The 20,635-nt window shown below is 43.6% G+C and overlaps 1 protein-coding gene across 11 annotated transcripts in view; it reads left to right on the top strand.

The window, feature by feature from the left end:
- Window positions 1–1,475: 1,475 nt before the first annotated feature.
- Window positions 1,476–20,635, top strand: part of KALRN (kalirin RhoGEF kinase) — a 514,381-nt gene continuing 495,221 nt past the window's right edge. For 5 of the 11 annotated variants that reach the window (XM_069861453.1, XM_069861457.1, XM_069861459.1 and 2 more), the window contains exon 1: window positions 1,486–1,757. In XM_069861453.1, the coding sequence (XP_069717554.1) occupies window positions 1,685–1,757 (73 nt within the window). In that variant the 5' untranslated portion in view covers window positions 1,486–1,684. Of the gene's footprint in view, window positions 1,758–20,635 lie in introns of all 11 variants that reach the window. The other 6 variants (XM_069861461.1, XM_069861464.1, XM_069861463.1 and 3 more) reach the window with 4 other exon arrangements.

Below are 20,635 nucleotides of genomic sequence, written 5' to 3' on the forward strand. Positions count from 1 at the left end.
GGGAAAATTTCAGTCCTTTTATCAAGTGCAGTTTATCTACCCAGTGAGCATACATCCTAATCCAGCCTTGCTCTACACTCTCTTGGGAAGAGATGAGATGGAGGAAACCCATGTTCTTCTGTTGACTAAAATATTCTGGGCTGAAAGAGGAAAGGTTCTGCCAGCCTCAGCTGCTAACCTGCCTGACAGATTGAGATCTGTTCCAAACAGTGTCACTTACAACCAATTGGCTCTGAGGTTTCTGCTATTTGGAGAATTTTCTTTCTTGAGATGCACTAGAAGGATAGTCAGCTCTTTCAAAGTGCTCCAGTGAGTCCCTCTGTGGTGACCAGGTTCCTGGAAATGTTTTGTCCTCACATTGTACAGCTGACCTCCTCCTGTGCACCTACAGAGTCCCTTAAACACCAGAGTTTCTCAGTGGCAAAGGAGTGGTGATTAGACTTATCTCTACAGGATAATGACACTGAGGGCATGGGGACACACTGGCTAAAAGACTCTTGGTCTTGAGGGCGAGAGATGCAATTCTGCAGCAAAGATGGGTCATCCAAGGAAAACACAGCCAGAGGGATGGTTACTCCAAGATTCACTTTTTCTTTCTCGTGGTAGACGTAGCAAAGATGAACAGCTGTGAGGTGAGAGAGTAATGCTCCTGTTTTACAATGGTGTTCTGAATAGGTGGAACAGCAACTGTTCTCCCTAAGCAGGCTGCTGGTCTTGGAGGCGTTACGTGATTACAGAAGAATGAGGAGCTGGTGAGACTTCAAATAGGTGAACGGGAGGAGAAAGTGCCCTAACGGCAAACATCTGCCTTTCTGTCTATCTCTGCCTGTCTCTGCTTGAAATCTTGATAGCTAGGGCTCAGGGAATAATACATAACACGGCTGCTAGCGAAGTGCAAACAAGTACTCCTCACCGAACTCCTTTTGAGACAACGGTTATTGTCCCAAGTCACAAATATCGGAGCCACGGCAGGGAAATAAAAACCATTTAACTAGCTGAACCGCTGTCTGGGCTGGGATCGGGGTCTCGGCTTTTCGAACTCCTTTTCAGCTCTCTCATCACCTAGGACCGTACAGAATAAACCACGAGGGCGAACCTGCAACAACGTGCAGTTTCCAAAGCGATCGCGCCCGCGAACGGCAACAGCAAGAACCAAACCCCAAAACAAAGACAAGGATTTTTGGTTTTGCTCCCCTCAAAGGCGGCAGCGACCGCTTTTTTCTTTTTTTTTTTTTTCCCCCTGGCGGAGCACCTGCCCTCACGCCCTTCTCCTCCCGCAGCGGGGAGGGATGCTCGGAGGGCCCCGGGGAGGGATGCTGGGATAAAAACCCCCGCACCTGCGGGAGGGACCGCCCCGGCCCTGCCTCGGGGAGCGGCCGCCGGGGGCCGGGCTGTCAGCGCGGCGAGGGGGGAGCCGAGCGGGTCGGAACAATAGCGGGAGGAGGAGGAGGAGGGGAGGAGAGGAGCGGGGGGAGCGGCACCGCGCCCGGGCGGCCGCCCCGCAGGCACCGCGCAGGGGATGAGCCGGGCGGCGCTCGGCTGGGCTCGCCGCTGAGCGCGCCTCCATCCCTCCCTCTTCTCCTCCCTCCCTCTTTCTCTCTCTCTCTCTCGCTTCTCCTCCTCCTCCTCCCTAACTCACTGGATATTACCAGCCGCCGGGCTCGCCGCCGCCTCTCCCCCAGCCATGAATCCCGCGGAAGGGGCGGCGGAGGAAGGCGCTGTCCCCGACTCCGAGGTGGATGCTTTCTTCCGAACAGGTAGGGGAGCCGCGGGGAAGGGAGCCGGGGCAGCGCCGGGCCCTGCGGCTGCTGCCGCCGCGGGATGCGGGGCGGGCGGCGCCGGGCGCGGAGCGGAGGGGGTCCCCGCTTTGTCCGCCGCACCCCCCGCCGCGTCCCCTCCTCTGTCCCCCGGGAGGATGCTCCCTCCGCCCGCCTCGGGAGGGCACCGGCGCCGAAGCCTCCGCGGGGATGCTCGGGGAGAGCCGCCGCCTCGGGCTGAGCCCGCGGCACCGGGCGTTCTCCGGAGCCCCCCGGCCGCCCAGGGTCCCGGGAGCCGGGGGGGGGGGGGGGGGGTCTCGGAGGATGCGGGAGCCGCGGTGCGGGGCCTCCGCTGATGATGCGGTGGTAATTAAGCGCCGCGGGCAGCGTGTAGAGGCGCGGGGGTCCCCGCCGCTGGGTTCGCGAGGTGGTGCTGGAGCGGGAGCCCCCGGCTCGAATCGCGCTTTGTACGGGAGCGGCACCGCGGCGGCTGGCGGGCTGCGCCCCCCGCCCCCTGCCAAACAGTAAGAAAGTATTATAGGCTTCTTGGTGGATTTTTAATTAAAAATTGTGAGGGATTCTGCTTGTTTCGTAAGGGGATTGACCCTCCTAGGCTAGGACCGACACTTAGTGCCACAGCTGTTTGTCAAGACGTGGCTTTTCAGCTGTTCTCCTCTCGCTGCCTCCTCGTTAGCTACGCGCGGTGCTTTGAGCTCCAGTTACAAAAAAAAAAAAAAAATTGTAATCACCAAAACTTTACAGAAGTGAAAACCTGAAGGTCTGCAGCAGCTCCTTGCTATGGTAGACTGCACCCCATTTGTGTGAAACCCTTTTGATCTAGAGGATAACCACAACAAGGTCTGTCTGCGTGTATCTTGTGATCTGCAAGCCATTAAGCTATAGGATACGTGCCTGTTGATAGCCCACCTGGTTACAGGCTAATTTCCTAAGTCTCAACGATGACAGATTTGTTTAAAAACATAGGAAAATGACCCACCTTTTAAAAGGAACCTTTTAATTAAAGTTTTTCCTCACCTCTTCTCTCTCTCTCCACTTCTTCACCCAAAGCTAAATCATTTCTCTGTGAACGTTGTCTTTTCAACATAAGCATGTTAGCAGAATTGAATTTTGGGACAGTCAAGTCTGCCTAGCTTATATGAAAAAAAATAAAAATGAAAAAGTATTCCTGAATGAGGAAAAAGCACAGGGAGCCATGTGACTCGGCATTTCTCCTAGTCTGCCTCCTTCACCTGGAATTTCACCTGTAGATCCATGAATACACTTGTCACCAGTGTTACACATTTAACCTGGAAATTTCAGAAAGCCTCCTAACACTTCTGTTTCTGGAGGAAATGAAATCACAGGAACCTGGTTTTAGCAGAGTTGCATAGGCCACGTCCTTGCACTGAAGCATGTGTGCATAGACCATCCCTGGTGGTGGTCTCGTCTACCTTAAGCTTTATTGAAGGAGTTGGCATAATTCCTACATAGCTTCTTCTATCCAAGATAACAAAACCACCTCTATTAGTAATGCATTTTGATCGCCAGCTGTTAGAATGGCCAGGCAACATCACTGAGAAATGGAGAAAAAGCACAGAAGCAGGCATGACTCACGTGAAATTGCACTGTTGGTTTCATGCACCATGTGTGCACCCTTCTCTTCTGGGGCTTGTATGATGCTGTTGGGCCTGTCTGGAGTTGGTTTTAATGGATGGCAGAGAAAGCAGTTGATGTGGGGCTTATGAGAACAACTGTAGACAGGACACAACTGATTCTCCCACTCTGCTTTTTGTCTGTCAATGACAGTCAAATGAGTAAGACTGTGAGAAAGGGTCTGATTTGTAATAGTTGCAGAGAACTGCATTGACTTAGCATCCTTTTCCCCTTTATATTAACTTATTTCTTTTATTCCTTCTGTCCTGACTTATAGTCTGGATTTGTAAAGCATAAAAATTGTACTTTCATGTCAAATAAAAAAAAAGCCAAAATCAATCTATGTTGCTTAAAGATTAGTTGCTCCAATAGCGTAAGAGTACACTGAACTGCTTAAATTCTTCCTGCGTTCATAACTACTGCACAGAAAAGCATGAACTCATTATTCTTGCTGAAAAAAATGGAGTCCAAACTACTATCTCACTCAGAGGCTTTTAGCAAGCAGCTGGCTCTGCACTGAGCCGGGAGGATCGATAGGCTGCTCCCTGGTACCAGCAGAGGCAGCTGATGCTGGGAATGGGGCTGCGCACGGAGCTGCTCCCCCAGCAGTCCCTTATCAGCGATAACGACTGAGATAGCACCTCTCTGAGCTTTACCTGGAAAGTAAAAACTGAAGGCATTAACGTGAGGTAACAAAGGAATATCTGTTCTGGTGCTTGCACTGATGAGAACTGGGAATGACTTTTAAGAAAAAGGTGGATTTTACACCTGTGTGGTTGCTGCTGGCAGCCAGTTAAACTTCCCCAGAGACGAGCAGGGCAGGGACTATTCTGATTTTCACTTCAGATATATGCAGAGAGTAATTCAGTCTTCTTTTAGAGATTCACTCTCATATAACTGGGATACAAATTAACAGGCAGAGGGACTCCGAGGGCAGAAATGACAGTTGTAGTACCCAGCTCTGATTTCTAGGATAACGTTGGCTGCTAAATTGAGGCAGTAATTTCTACACATCATCTGTTGCTTCTGGTGGAGCTTATGTTTGAATAAGAAACAAAATGTATGCCTAGGTATCCTTATTAAGTTTCTTATGTCTATTTTGGTGACAGATAAAATATGAGCAAGTTCTCTGAACTCTCAGTAGTCTACGTTAAATGTGTACCAAGACTTTTATGTTGTATGGAACTGAATCCAAACACTTGTTGTTTCAAACATAAAGTCACTTTGTAAAGCATACAAATAACAGATATCCCTTGGATACAGACGCAGAGGGAAAATTTTATCTTTGTGCCTAAGCTGCAGGAATTTCAGAGTTTTGGAAGCAGAGGTGAAACACGTAAGAAGATCCTTTACCAATGTTTTAAATATTTAGAGAGGTCAGTGACAGAACAATTTAGCAAACTACCAATTACTGGCAAGGGTAATCATCAATATTTTTATCCACTGGCAGGTATAGTTTTATTTTCTAATTTATTTTTCTGGCAGTTAAGCATAACATTGATTGTGTCTGATACGAAGATGCTGACTTTGTCATTGATACTTCCTCTGAGTTGAAAATTGATATTGTTCCATCTCCTTTGACTGTGATGAATTATTCTGTTTGCTTTCTGCCTTCCACCAGACAGTTATAGTTCCAGCGTTGTACATTTGTGCACCAGTGAGTGGCAGCTCCACTACTAAATAACTTTAAAATGATTAGCAGTGGCCAGGCTGTTTGATCAATAGATGTGCTTGAAATGATGTCTGCAGAGAAGTGCTCCTTGAGGTTGATGGAATCAAGTGTCTCCTCGTAGAGCAGATAAATTGATTCAATGGAATTGGGGGTGAGGTGTTTGTGTGATGCCTGGCTTCCTTACCTTGAGACTTTATAATTTATAAGGCCCAGTCTGGTAATGTGTGCTGATAACGGGGGCTGTGTTGTAGAAAAGGCTGTCAGGTTATGCCTACCACTTGTAAAGCTCTTGGTTTTTTTTAAGGTGATGCTGTTAATTAAAATCTCTGCTACTCTCTGGAGGTTTTGACCTCTGATCCTGTCAGGCATAGGAGTTTTGTTCCTTTCTTATTGTCTAATGTAGGTGTTTTTTCATGTGATTGACATGGGGGAGAATGACAGTTATCTCACTGTTTGTGGGGACTCGGATTCCCCCAGGCTTCTGTCACATGGTATCCCATTAATGGGGAAGGCTGTGTCTCTGCCCTGCAGTTTGTCCTGTCTCCTACTCCTCAGGACTCTTGGAGGGAGCTCAGCTAATCTGGGAATTGACACATAGATTTGACAAAGTACATGTAGGTGAATCAAGAGGTCTTGGTGGGAATGACTGTCCTCTTCCTCCTCTCACCCTGCAGACGCTGCTTGGAAATGGGGCAGAATCTGCTGATTTGTGGGGTCTTATGACAAAAGAGAAGGACCTCTTATTGTCTAATCCTGAAAGGGAATGGTTTAAATTGGTTATTTATGTTTAGAAAAGCTTCTGAATATGCTTCTTTGTGCCTCCTCGCTCAGAAGTGCATGCAGGGCAACAATGGGGATGTTTAATAGTCACAATGTGCTTCAGCTGGATGAGGTTGCATTGAGTTATATAGGCTGGTAGGAAGGTATTTATTCTATATGGTATTAATTCAATTAACACTGAACAGAATTACTTCCAAAGGAAGAGGCCTTTTACACCTGGTATAGCACCAGCAGAAGTTATTGGGGAGGGTGAAACCTGTTGCCCACTATGTGTTTTGTGGCTGAAAATCTGAAAGAAGTAAACTGCTTTCCCTCTGCAACCCTGCTAGTGCTTCTGTAGACCAGACTATTTTTGCATGTGGCTTTAGATGGCCATGAATGGCTTGGGATGATGAGCTGCATGGATACAAGCAAGAATCCAGCTTGATCAGGCAAATGCAACTCTCACTGTTTTCTGCTACGTGCCTCCCATAGTGTATTTTATCGAGTCCCATAGTAATAACTTGCTGGGGAAACTTGAAGGTTTATAAGTGGGAGCAACTTTGATGGGTTTGGTTTATTTCTTTGGTTTCATTTCCAAGCACACCCTTGCGTTAAGAGCCTGCTGGGAAGTCCTCTGTCTGGACAGGTGCTCTGGACCTCTTGAAGGCTAGGGATGAAGTCTTCTGTTGTTTCAGCTGGTATGACCTTATGGTCTTTAGGAAGGTTGATTATGGATGTATAACAGCTTTATTGCTCCATGGTGACATGTACCATACAGTACCCAGTGATATTTTAAGTAGTTCATATCAAAGAAAATACTTGTGGAGTATTAGGCCTTATAAACCCATAGAACTGTGCATTTTATGGCTGGAACTTAAAGTCAGTCATGAAACAACTTCAACGTATTTTTGCTGTTGTTTGATTTGGACTCGTGTCCTGCTTTTCTTTGGATAAACAACTCCTGTTTTACAGCCTTGCATGGCACACATGCCTCGTGTTTAACTGAAGGGACTCTGCCACTTGGGGAATTTTGTCTCCTGGATCTGGCAAGAATAACAGTGAATGCTACAATATACGTGTTGCAAAAGAAAGCTGGATACCAAAAGAGAAGTCAAATATGATTGTCTGAATGGAGAACCCTAAAGCATGGAAGGCTATAAAAGAAAGAAGTCATAATATTCTGAATTATTTTTTTTCCACTTGGTTCTGTGACAGATTGTGTTGCTGTCACGCAGATCCAGAGGACTTCAAAGGAATTGTTTGGGAGTTTTCATGGATGTAACAGAAAAGAGAACTTGGCCCAGCCACTGCAATGGCAATTTTAAATCTAGGTTTGAGTTGGTCATCTGTGGTATATGTGGACTGCAGCATGTTAAAATGGCATTTTGAGCATTTCTTGCTAAGAATGTAGTAATATTTTAGAAAAAATATTAAGGTTTCATGTCATATTTAAAGTTTAAGTCAGAATGACCCCAGTATTTGAATCCAGGGCAAAGACTTTCCTCTAATTTACATCATAATGAAAGCTGTTACATATGTGATTACTGTGGAATAACATTAGTTTCAGATGCTTTTTATTTATTTTATTTTTAACTATTCAGGGAAAATTCATAGCAGTATATTAAAATTACATATGTTCAATGTTGGAGTGTGAAATACCATGCAAAGCATTTACTGAAGTTCAAATAATTCCTGTTTCCTAATCAAGGACTAAGAAACAGATCTGTTTCTACTTTTAAATATCAATATTAATTTTGTTTGCTCATTTTAATTAACTAGGGCCTGGAATAAATTATGGTTTGTTAGGTTTCTTTCTCCCTTATCAAGATGTGTGCCTTTGTTACTTAAATCTAGGAGTGTTTGCTGTTTCTTCCAAATTACACGATATAATGACTGAGAACATACAGGTACAAACACCTAATCTGTCTTACTTCCACTTCAAGGCAACAAATTGCATGTAAAACTAAAAATGAAATTCCTTTTTTGTAGCCTTAATTATATGAACCAGCATTTCACTGATGGAACAAAGCTACCGTAATTAGGCAGGCTGTAGTTTGTAGCGTAAGGTCACATCATGCTTTGCTGAGAATAATAGGAGGAAATGATCTTCAATTTAACATCTTGGTGACTGGCAGGCCAGCTGCTCTGGTCATTTCTGTTAGTGAAGTGGCCTTGGGAAAAAGGGCGAGCGTGTTGTTTGTGAGAGACATTAAATTAACCTCATTGCATAATTGGTATCCATGTAGACTTAGTGGAGTTTAGAGGTTTTTTCAACTACTTTGTGTGTAAGTGTGTAATAAGCTGTGCTGAAGTGGCAGCAGACACGCCTTACCCCTAAAATAAAACAGGAGAATTGGACTTCACGATGTTGCTGTCTTCTGAGGATCGTCAGCCTTTCTTTGCAAGGTGAGCTCTTGGTAAAACAGCAAAGGCAGTAGGTCAGGCACACTCCAGTGCAGCTGGGATATGAGGAGTGGTAGCTGGCCCAGGTCGCTTCGTTACCTGAAATTAGGATATACATAGGTAAAAGAGTTTTAGAAAGGTTCCCCTGTAATATCGGAGCTGCTGGCATGGTTCCTGACTCCTGCAGTGTACCCTGGTGCTCCTGCTGTTATAATGGCAACTGGCAGCCTACACTGGGAGCAGCCTCTTCAGCTGGAAACAATAGTGTCTGATTCTTGTTTGTCAGCTGGAACAATAGCCCCGCTGATGGGCTGCAGTGGAGGAGAGGGGGTCCCTTTGTATGGCAGTGCAGGCATGGCAGATGGCTAATTGGACATGATAAACCATGGGGGCAGTGGGGGAGAGAAAGGAGATCTGCAGGGATTATCAGCTTGTGTCCCCCACATTAGAGGGGAAAAAAATTATGTATTTTAAAGATGTTATCAACTTCAGCTCTTTGCCATGAATATATTATTCAAGAATAAAGAAGGGGGCACCCTAACTAGAGTCTTTCCTTAGGTGATGCGAAGCCCACTTTATTAACTAAGAGCGAATAATTTTGCTGTATGGCAAGGTAGGTAAACACAAGGCCCCCAGAGATGCTGGCATGGCACTTAGGGAAATTAGCAGTGCATATTTTTCACCAGTCTTATAAGTGAATGTCAAACTGTTGTGCCAAACAGCATCCAAGCTGAAAACAAAGAGCTTTGCAGTAGTGCTTTTTGGGAGTGGAAAGTTGCACTCTACCGTAGTTTGTCTCAGTGCAGAGATGTCCATCATCGTTGTAGCACTGAAAAACTAAGCTGATTAACAAAGGTAGAATTTATTTCTTTAAATGTGCTTTATGAAACTTAATAAAGTACACACTATGAAGCCGAAACCTGAAGCCCTTGTGCAAATAAACTTTTGCTTATTTAAAACCGCTTACTGAAAAATGAAATGAAGGTTTCAAGGTTAGAACCACAAAAAATGAATACCTCTCCTGTGAGGAAAGGCTGAGAGATTTGGAGTCGTTCACCCTAGATAAGAGAAGTCTCCAGTGAGACCTTATTGCAGACTTCCAGTACTTAAAAGGTGCCTGTGGGAAAGATGAGGACTGACTTTTTAGCAGGACTTGTTGCAATAGGACAAGGGGTAGTGGCTTTAAACTAGAAGAGGACAGATTTAGACTATGTATAAGGAGTGAATCTTTTGCAATGAGAGTGATGAAACACTGGAACAGGTTGCCTGAACAGGTGGTAGAAGTTCCATCCCTAGAAACATTTGAGTTCAGGTTGGGCTGGGCTCTGAGCAATCTGATGGGGTTGAAGATGTCCCTGCTTGCTGCAGGAGAGTTAGACTAGGTGATCTCTAAAGGTCCCTTCCAACCTAAACCATTCTATGATTCTAAGGTATGTGTCAATCAGGTGTTTTTGGGAATGAGTAGGCTTCGTTGGTCTCTCTGAGCTGTGGGCTGTGAGCCCAGGCTGTGTACACTGCTTGGTAGCAGCAGGCAGAAGTTCATCCTGTTGGATGCATTTTAATTCCTTTTTTGCTCCCTGTTGTTTAAACATTAAGACAAAATACACCACAACTTTGTAATTCTATAATTTTTATTCACTTTCCCTCTGTCTGCAGAGAAGGTCTAAGAAGAAAGACTGAAAGGGGACTTTGTGCATTGCCAGCTGCTGCAGTGATCTGCAGTTATCACTGGCTTTAATTCCCTATTTTGTAAAATGGTATCAAGCGCCTAGAATACTTTGCTATTTTAGCGTCTGTCATAATAATAATGTTATGGCATATAACAGATACATTTAAATTGTAGTAAAAATAAATCTGCTAGAGGTTAAAAATAATAGCTAGCAAGAAATATGCATTACTCTGTGGAAGCAGATTTACTTTCTGTGGAAATGCCTGGGCTGTGTTTCTCTTCCACTGTTTACTACTGTCTTTTCCCATGGGACAAGTTTAGTGGAAATTCCAGATGAAAAGTTTCAGCGCGTTGCCTTTGGTTTCTGCAGGCCCTTCAAAGTGCTGTACCTGTCGGCCAGTGTTGCTTTTGAAGCTATATGTGCCGGAAACTATTCCAAGGATTGTGAGTGGATGCAATAAAATTTCCAATAGGGCTCTCCTCCTCTAGGACCTACGTTGTCATTATTTTACAATGGTTCTCTACCGGAGTTTCTTTGTATTATCTCAGTCACTGATTAGTTCTTTCAGAAGAAGATGTTGTGTGAACATAGAACAGAAAGATGACCACTGCCATCAAGCACTTTTGATAAAAGCTGTGAAGCAGATTGTGAATTAATGTAACCGAAGACTTGCCTTTCACTTTGCTTTGCTTTTAAATGCATTTGAAGGACAACCTAGAGGAGTTAGTCTAGCACAGGTTGTGGAGCAAAGGGAACGTCTGCGGATAAGGTAGGAGCAGAAAAACAGAGAAGAAAAGAGAAAAATGTAGTGACACTCCCAAACCTAGGGAATAATGTAACAAAACTATCTAGTAGGGCACTTGGCTGCAATCCCTTTCTCAGGCTGCACCCTCTGTAGAAGGGAAGTGGATGATGTCAGCATGGGGAAGGTTAGAAGCCAAAGGAAATCACAGAAATGAGACAATAAGAGGTTTGATTAGTATTATAGCTTTAGGGATGGAAAGCTAATGGTAAGTTTTCTGACACATTGTAGAAAAAAATTGGCAGACTTTGGCTGAGTACATAGTTAAAGCAGGGGACAGATAAAGCCTATGCATGCACCATGCTCAGAATGGTAGGGAAAGCAGCCATAGGAGGTACTGCAAAGCACAGGAAAAATAGCAAGTTTTTCTCTTCTAGGAGTTGCCTCTAACCATCTAAGATGACTATTATCACACTGCAGTCTTTTAATGGTGACTGTACCAAATGCCTGTCTTGCTTTGATGCTGCAGAAAGAGCGCATTTTCCTACGAAGCAAAGACAGAGCCAAAATCCTTGAGTGTTCTGCTTCTCATTTAATGCCTCTTGTTCACAGAAATATGTCATGAAGAGCCAGCCTTCTTGGATCTGGCTGCCACTGTGTTCACAGCAATTTAACTTTCCTGCTCTGCTTTTCTGTGCTGAGGCAGAGAGTTCAGGAGTGATGCTAATAGAGCCAGTCTGAAGCACTCAGATAAATTTAGTCCAAAGGAGCAAGTCAGGCCTACCGGGTAAATAGTAATGATCTTGTGAGCTTCTAGGACTTAGATCTATGGTGTGTGAATCTCTTGTTAACAGCTTGTTTCTATTCAACTCAATCCTGCTGGAAATTTAGCTGGGGTTTTAAACAGGTCGCCATCTATTACGGGTTCCTGTTAGTCTGTGATCTGTCCGATGCTCCAGATTATTTATCAAATTCCTAATGAGAATCTTGAACTATTTGAGGCTGGGAAAAAGTTGTTAATGCTGGGTAGGTTTGTAACACCTTGGTGCTAAAACTGAACAGAAGGAAAACCCTGCTGGTTAGATGAGTTCAGATCAATTAAAACTGATCAGTGTGGTAATGGGAGTTTGTAAAATGACGCTTCCCAGCATGTAAGCCCTTATCATGGGAAAAAGATATATATATATATATATAAATATATATAAAAGCTGCTTGTCTTTGTCATTGAGTTGTGCAGCAAGGTGTAACTGGTAGCTTGAACCTGGTTGCTGTGATTTGGATCCAGTGCTTGATCTAGCTTCAGCTTCTTTGTGACGTTTGTGCCTGGAGCCTTTATGATGTTTGTGTGCAGTAGTTCAAAACCAATGACTGATAGGGTCTTACTTGGCTAGTCAGACGTCAGGTTTCTACAGCATCCGCCCTAGAACTCAAGCAGTGCTCAAGACATGCAGCATGAGCAATAATTGCTTTGCCTGGCTCAGCCATCCTCAGCTCCCTTTGGTGTGGAGTAGTTATGGAGATAATAATAATTAGAAATAATACACAGAATTAGCACAGCATTTCGGAACACTTCAATAGTCACAGTATTTGTGTAGAAAGGAGAAGCCTCATCAAACCCATCTGTAAAGGGGGAATAACTGGGCACAAAGCTGTAGCAAGTGGTTTTCTTGAGGATCTATGAACTTCTTGCATGCATTCTTGAAATAACTATATGCTGCTGGTGGAGCAAACCTGACAGAACACTGCATAACTTTACCTTTTGTTGGCAAAGCATGGGCCAGGAAAAGCCCACCAATCCCTTTTTACTGTAGGATTGTCAAAAGCCATGGCTAAAGTGAGAAGGGAAATCAGAGATGTGCAAACACTCATCTGCTCTTAAATTACTTGATATGGTTGCCTATGTATGGATGCAGGTGACCTACTTCAAACAGGTTGTATGTCTTGGCCTTAGTCCTGGAAATGGGATTAACACACCTTGCCTATGTCCACACCAACCAGTCAAACAGTCTTAAGATTTTTTTACACTGACCCTATTTTTAAATATATGCAGGTCAGACCCACATCTGGTATTAAAAAGGGGCCCAATGGCAGCAATGGCAGAGGAGGTACAGTAATTTACGTAGGCGGAAATTCTGGCCTGTGTTCAGCTGACAGACTTGTGTGAGGATGGGGCCAAAGGTCTGGTAGCAGAGTGAGGATGTTACTAATTTAATGTGTTAAGACATCCAGATGATTTTGGTCGTCACCATGGTACCTGAATGCTGACAAAACGAGGCACTTGGGCCCTGGGTCGGTTCTGCTGACTGTTTGGTAGGGTCCCCTGTGCCTTTTTTGTAATGAATGTGCTGCTGTGAACGTTACATCTATTAAATGTTAAATGTAAGAGAGGTTTAATGACATACTGTTAAAAAGTTCCACCTACCTAAAACTGCTTTGCTTTCCAGCCCAGGTTTGCTAATATATTCCATATTTCACAGAGATCTCTTCATGAAGAAAATGCTGTCAGGAGCCATTTGCGGCTCTGATCCTGCTCTTGTTGTCTTTTACGAGTGCCAGATTCCTTTTTGCTGTGAAGCCAACCACTCTGCCACGAAGTTTATGCTGTGGATGTCTCCCGTGGGTGCATTCTTTACACGGAGTGTGGGAAGGTACCTCCTGACCGGTTCCATACAGCAGAGTTTAACAGAGCTATAAACATAGTATATGATTTCCTTTTCTTGGTCTCATTTTTCCTCGTGCTTTTTCCTCTTGGTATATATGGACCAAATGTAAAACCTCTGCATCACTATTCAATCCACTTAATGTATGTTGTTTAGGGTGGAATAAATACCCATGGCCTTCTGAAGAACACTGAACTGCTTGCACATACCACTTGGATTTAGCAGCAGCATTCCTCATGTAATGTATAAAGAGGGAACTACAAAGAGTTGTAATTAAGCATTACTCTGAAGAGTAATTTTCACACTGACAAGAAGTAGAAAGTTGTTTTGCTGGTGAAGGGTCTAGACCACAAATCTTATGAGGAGTGGCTGAGGGAACTGGGGTGTTTAGTCTGGAGCAAAGGAGGCTGAGGGGAGACCTAATTGCTCTCTACAATTACTGGAAAGGAGGTTGTAGTAAGGTGGGTGTTGGCCTCTTCTCCCAAATAACAAATGATAGGTGAGAAGAAATGGCCTCAAGTTGCACTGGGGAGGTCTAGATTGGATATTAGGAAAAATTTCTTCACTGAAAGTATTGTCAAGCGTTGGAACAGGCTGCCCAGGGAAGTGGTTGAGTCACCATCCCTGGAGGTATTTAGAAGATGAGTAGATGTGGTGCTTAGGAACCTATTTTAGTGGTGGACCCGACAGTGTCAGGTTAAGGGTTGGACTTGATGATCTTGGAGGTCTTTTCCAACCTAAATGATTCCATGATTCTGTAAACATGAAAGGAAAGTTTCCTCTTTGGAGGTTACATTTGTATTTCTTCTCTTTAGAAACCAAAGCAATGGGAGGTATAACACAGGCAGTAATCACCAGTCTGTGGACTGCACAGATTGCTCTCTACCCCTGTAAATGCCACTTTCCCCTCCACTGTTCCCCAGTCCAGAGCACAGCCCTTATTTTTTGTTTGCTGCAGCTCACCAGCAAAGGCTTCCTTCAGCTCATGTATACCCAGAAGATTTAGGAGTCTGTCACTCCTTTCCTCGTTTGTCCTGCTCCTGGATTGCAGAGTTTACACACAAAGCAGCTGAACATCAAATGCACAAGGCAAACTTTATAGAGGTTAAACTTAAAATCCTGAAACTAATGGAATAGCATGGAGGACTTTGGGTGCCTAAGTAGCCCGCATGCAAAGTGTACAGGCAAAAAAAAGCATGACTAAGCTCCTTTTCTTTTTCTCTTCTATTAATTTATTTATTTATTTTAATCTAACATGTAGCAAAATTAACAGCTGCAGCTAATGACTTTTGAGGCAATCTCCTCTCCTGGCTCCTTTTTTGCTTTTACAATCTATGTATGTATTTTCCCTGAGATGGAAGCTGTTCCAGGAGCTGAATTAAAACCTCCCTGGTCATTACTTTTCCTGTTGGTGTGCAGACACCCTGTGAACGATGGCTTGTGCAGCAGCCCGAAGCAGTGAGGTTTCAAAGGAAGCCAAGTGTAGCAAACTATTTTTAAAAGGTTATTTTGATGGATTAGATTTTATGACACGATTTGAACTGGTCTTAGGCACCCATGTGTTGTGTTGCCGCAGCCTGAACCCACAGGAGCCTTCACTGTTTGCCATTTCACCATTACAATCCTTGCTGCTTTCTGAACTTGTATGGCTCCAAGACTTGGTCTTTGCCTGGCTTGAAGGCATAACATACCAACCAAATATCAGACAGCAACAAATTCCTCTCTTCCTCCTCAGTTCTGCCTGTCCTGTGTGCTGATAACGGAGTTGCAGATCTTTTGTTGGGGAAAGCAAAACTATGTTTGAAATGTTGTAGTTCCCAGGCTGTCCTGTTTCCCTTCAAGTAGTGAGAGTCTGGAGTTGTGGCTGTTCTCTTATGAAACACTGTTATATTTTTTCATCTTGACTGACTGTAAAAAATGATTAAAAAATCTTCCCAGACCAAAGAATTTATGCAGGCGTTTACATATGTTTCATCTTTAACTTTGCTATAGAGTTACAGATACAGGTACTATGCAAAACCTTAAAATGCCAGTTACAAACATGCACATCTCTCGGTTACAGTTAATGAAGCTTGAACAACCTTGATCTGGAAAGTCACAGGCTATTGCATCATCATTTCCTTATGCCTAGTCTGGATACATCCTTGTAAAGCTCCTGTTCACATTAGTGGCACAGGAGCTTTCCAGTTGGACCTTGTAAAGCACTGTCCCAGGATTGTACCTCTTTATAGGAGGCGTTCAGTATGTAGGAGTGAATACAAGTCTTGTGCTCATCCTTTTGAAACTGTCTCAATATTTTGGTTGTGTAATTCTACACAAAAATCCTATTGTGCTGAAGTAACTTGAGTTTATTCTCAATGGAGAAATAAGTGGGAAAGCTGTAATGGATTGCTCTGGATTAGGTATTGATGCTGAAGAAAACAATCTGTCTCAGTATCATGCCTTTGACAATAAATAAGTAAATGAATGTGCTTGTTTGGAAGTTTAGGACTCCTTGTGGAGGTGTTTATCATGTTGTAGTCCTGCAGGGAATCTGCTGATAGATGGGATCTTTAGATGGAAAGCCTCCAGGGATGAGCAGGTGTTGATGGCTCCATTGTTGGCACCCATCCATTTGAGCCCCTAAAAGGTGCTTGGATATTGAAGCTGCACTTTTTTTTGGATGTTAAGACTTCTAAGGATCACAGTTCTGAAGCTGTTGTGGAGCTAAGGAAGCTCCCAAGCAATTCCTGGAAAGAGTGGCTGCATTCCTAACATCCTATTTGGATAGCTATATTCTTCTCTTGCTTTTCTGCATCCTAATGCACATCAATATTTAGTCGTTGAGTCTTACTGTATGAATTGCTGCTTTTTGGTGTTGAGAGGTAACTTGTATCTGTGACTCTTCCATAGGCCTTCAGGGTGAAGACTTATTCTTAGCACCTCTACTGTTTTTCACATCACCTCTCTTCCTTTAGGCAAGGTAAAATAAACACAGCCTCTGGGAACTCTGTGTCAGGAACAGCACGTGCAGACACCACATCCAGGCATCCCATCCTTCCTGGCTGCTACCAAAGCTGTCTGGGAACACACGGGTTTCCCCTGCGTCATTCTGCAGCCTGTGTGCCTGAAGGAAACCTCGTCTCTTCAGCTTCTCTTGCTCAGCTGCGCACGGGTCCTGGGCGGCACAGCTCATTGTTTAAGATGTTGTAGTCCTGTAGCACAACAGAGGCTGTCAAATATGAAGTGATGTTGTTGTTGTTAAAGAAGTTTATAAGCTGTTAAACACCATGTGTTGGCCAGGCAGAGCTTTCCTGTTTCCACTGCTTGATAAGAGGCTTGTGAGTGGATACTTGCTGGGTGCAAGGGAGGGCAAAGGGAGGTTCTGGTTGTCTCCGGTGTCCCAAATCGATGGGTGTTTATTCTGGTCATGGGTGGAGCTGAGTTCTTAACACAACTGCCTTCTGCTTTTTGGTGTGTAATGTTCATATAGGGTTAAATAGGGTGCAGTAGCTGAATTCCAAGCGTTTCTGACAGGAACTCCTGAGCTTCTGCATCTGTAAGTTTCTTGAGGCTCCCTCAGGTAAAGCCTGGCATGCTTTATCTGGCAGACAGCTGGACTGATATTTCTAATGGCTCACTCGGCTGGTGTCGGTGTGCCTAGGTGCAGCCAGCAGCTTTCATCCTAAAGCTGTAGCATCCCCAGGCTATATTTACCAGTGACAATGTTGCAATAGAAACGCCTCAGCAGAGCTCTGATATAGGAATGACAATTGCATCCCTGTAAAATGAAACAGTTAAACCTTTTTTGAAGGGAACCATAATATGGATAAAGGAATTATCACCTGACAGAACAGCATCCTTAACCAGGCTTTTTATTTCATGTATTTTATATTTTTGGTCTGTAGCAGACCAGAAGTTTCCTCAGTTTTTCTTGTTCATCTTAAATATCACTTATCCCCTTGCTGTGGAAGAAAATCCATTGCAGAACAAGTTGGGTTTTGGTTTTTTTTCTTTACATTGGAGTAATCCTAAGAGAAAAGATTGCTGCTGTGAAAAGCAAAGCGCTTGGTCCCGTTGTTCTGTGTTCCTCTTGTCATCATTAAAGCTCTCTGTGTTAGACTGTGAGCAACCCACATAATCACCAGCTTTTCCTGCTGCTGCAGCCTACAGTGAGACCGTAATCCTGCATTTGCCACCACAGTGTCTTCTCATATAGTGTGATTTTACGAATCTAGTGTTGTGCTTTCTCTGCAGGAACAACAACAACAACAAGATAGACTACAAATAAACATGTTAGAAGCAATAAACAAACATCCCATCATCTGACAGTGCTGGACAAACACCAAGTTAACTTTCACCTTGTACCAAGGTTGTAGATAAGTATAATGGATAATGGAAAACTCTGGAGATGAAGGTCGTACTCCTGCTGTGGCCTACTGAATGGCATGAAGCAATTAGTGTTATACCGTACCTCAGTTTCCCTCTGAGGATTGGGTAATTGGCTGTGGATGAAAAGCTCCATGACATAATGTCACTTAAAGCAGTGCATATAAGTTACCTACACAGAACACACTTATCTTCACTACATCAATGTGAGGAATGGAGGCAGAAAATGGTTTGCCAAAAGCTATTGATGCAGTTGAGGCAAGAGCCCTCATTAGACCTCTGGAGCTGGTGGCTGCTTGGCCAGCCTGCAGGCTTCGTGCTGCTCATCACCCTCCTGCCCTGCCTTGGAGTACCACAGTGCTGGTTAAATGCAGAGAACTTCAGTGTGTGGAACAGATTTAGGCTCATTCCTTTCACTGTTCCTGCTGAGTGAATTGGAAAAGTAATAAACAAAACACTTTTTATCTCGGGAAAAGGTTTTAGAGCTCTCCATTTTTAACAAGAATATGTTAATAGTACAAAGTATATGGGACAGCATTGTCCTAATTAGTTTTCTGTCGAAATTAACAGCCCTTGAGTTAAACAAGAAGAGATTTAGGCCAACACAGTATCTCTGAAAAACTCACAGGACTCTTTGCCCTGTGGTTTTGAATATGAGCTGAAGCTTCAAGATCATGCAGCCTCCTTTGAGCAGAGCTTTATTCCTCACTTAAAATGTTCTTCCTCCTTAAAAGCCAGCTTCTTGGTGTAATTTGAATCCATCTTATTTTCGGGTATATATTTAGTATCCGGATGATTTTTTCCCTCTAAAGTTCTTGGATAGAAAGTCCATTAAGAAATCTCAGTGTTGCCAAACCCATTTAAGACATTTGGAACTTCAATTACCTGCTGAACTCTTAAAAAAATTAATTTGGTAATGAAAGAGGTGAATGTGTTCCGCAGTGTTTAAGGATTGCTTACAGAGATAAAATGGTTTTGGCTGGACGTCAGATAAATACTTTTATGATGAAGCATATGTGCAACCAGTTTTTCTCCTTTTTTTTTTTTTTAAATAATCTGAAAAGTCTTATCCTTCAGAAGATCCCTAAATAAATTCTGTTTTACTAGATGGTGTGTTCTTAAATGAAGGCAGTTATTTTGTATTTTGCACCTAAGGAACATCTTTCATCTCTGAATCTTGATTTATTTGACAAAGCCAAATGTGTTCAGTCTAACCAAACTCTTGTAACACTAGAAAATAGCATTTCCCATTTTACAGCCACATTAGCCATCAGGAGGACATGATCTGACTCTTGTTGATTGCTGGAAGATAATAGTGTGTCCAAGTAGGAAACCTGGGAAACATGTTCTTGGAGTCTCACTATTTTTGACACTAATTCAAATGTTATCCTGGACATAGGGCTGATGCTTCTTGCAGGTAAACAAAAGGTCACAAAACTGTTTCCCTCCTACTCTGAGATTCAGATTATATTTGTATGGGTTCCTCAGTGAGCTCTGCTCATGCCTGGGAAGCCAAGAAAGGGCTCTGATGTGTGAGACAGCAGCCAGAGCAGGGGGAGAGAAAGAACTGAACCGACTTCCTACCATTCAGGTAACAGATGGCATTTTGCTTATGGGAGAGACTCTTTCCAGCTCTTCTTGTGTGATTGTATTTCAAAATTTGTTTTTCTGGATTTGCATTGACTGAAACCAATACACACTTAAGCTATGGTTTGGGAGGTGATAGAAGCCATGCCCTGTACTGCAAGATGCCTGTCTGTGCTTATGGCTACGTAGTATAAACAAGCCATTCCTGGTTATCCTAAATTGATGAATTTAGTTGAAAAATGAAGAGCATTAGTACCCGCATCTTTTCTTTTTTATTGTGGGTAACGGACTCTAAATCCGAGTAATGTTTCCTGTGGATTGTACCCTAACTTTTTACAGCACGTAGCTCATCTGTGACACTGCAGCCTCATATGCCGAATTTTTTTCCATGAATGGTGTCTACGGCTGTGGCCAGATGTGCTGCTTGGCTTGCAGCTGAGTTGGGTTCAAAGGCTTTGAACCCAAGCCAGGCTTAAAGTGGCTGGACACGGTCCCCACTGCTGTGGGGTTGGTGTCTGCTGGCGTAGCTGCACGTGCAGTCCTGCTCTAACCCAAATCAGTCAAAATGATCTGGGTTAAAGTAAACCCTCCATGCTTTTAAATAGTAAACCAACCTGGATCATTTTGACACAACCGGGTTAGGGAGTGACTGCACACAGATATAGCGACAGATTGGAGGGGGTGGTGGTAACCCAGCTCTTCTGCAGCTGAGCCGTGAGTTGGACCTCAGGCTGAGTAATGCTGTTTGGGTGCATTCAGCAAGCTGCCCTGACTTTTGTTCTATACAACAATCTCATTTTATATGAAATAATTAAATAGTTGAACGGCTAAAATGCAGCTGATTTTCCTAGGTTTGACTTCTGATTGTCAGTTCGCAGTCTGACGACATCTTTAGTAGATGTACTTGTACATTCCTCCAAAAGGCCTGGTAGTGGCTCTTTTTTCCCCTACAATAAACTTAGAGCAACCTATAGGTGTTTCTAAACTGCATTTGCTTTCATGGGCTGTAAGGGAATTGCTACCCAGGCAGTATCTTTGGGATAACAGCAGTGATTTTTCAGGTGTTTATGCACTTGACTGATACATATGTAGTCTTGACATGAGAGGTGCTCCATGGGTTTTCACAACCTTCTAAACATGCTAATATGGGGCAGATATAGCAACCCTTTCTACAAAAACTGAAAGAAAACATTCAAGATTTTAATTCATAAAGGTTAGTATAAAAATCCCTGGAACACTATCTTGGGCAAGTTTGTAAGTGTGTGTGTTTGACAGTGGACTTGGCAGGGATTGATTTCTGCTGTGCTGAGACTCTGGTTTAATGTCCGTGAGCATGAGAGCAGAGTTAGGTCTGCTGAAAG

The sequence above is a fragment of the Phaenicophaeus curvirostris genome, chromosome 7, assembly GCF_032191515.1.
Source record: "Phaenicophaeus curvirostris isolate KB17595 chromosome 7, BPBGC_Pcur_1.0, whole genome shotgun sequence".
NCBI lineage: Eukaryota > Metazoa > Chordata > Aves > Cuculiformes > Cuculidae > Phaenicophaeus > Phaenicophaeus curvirostris.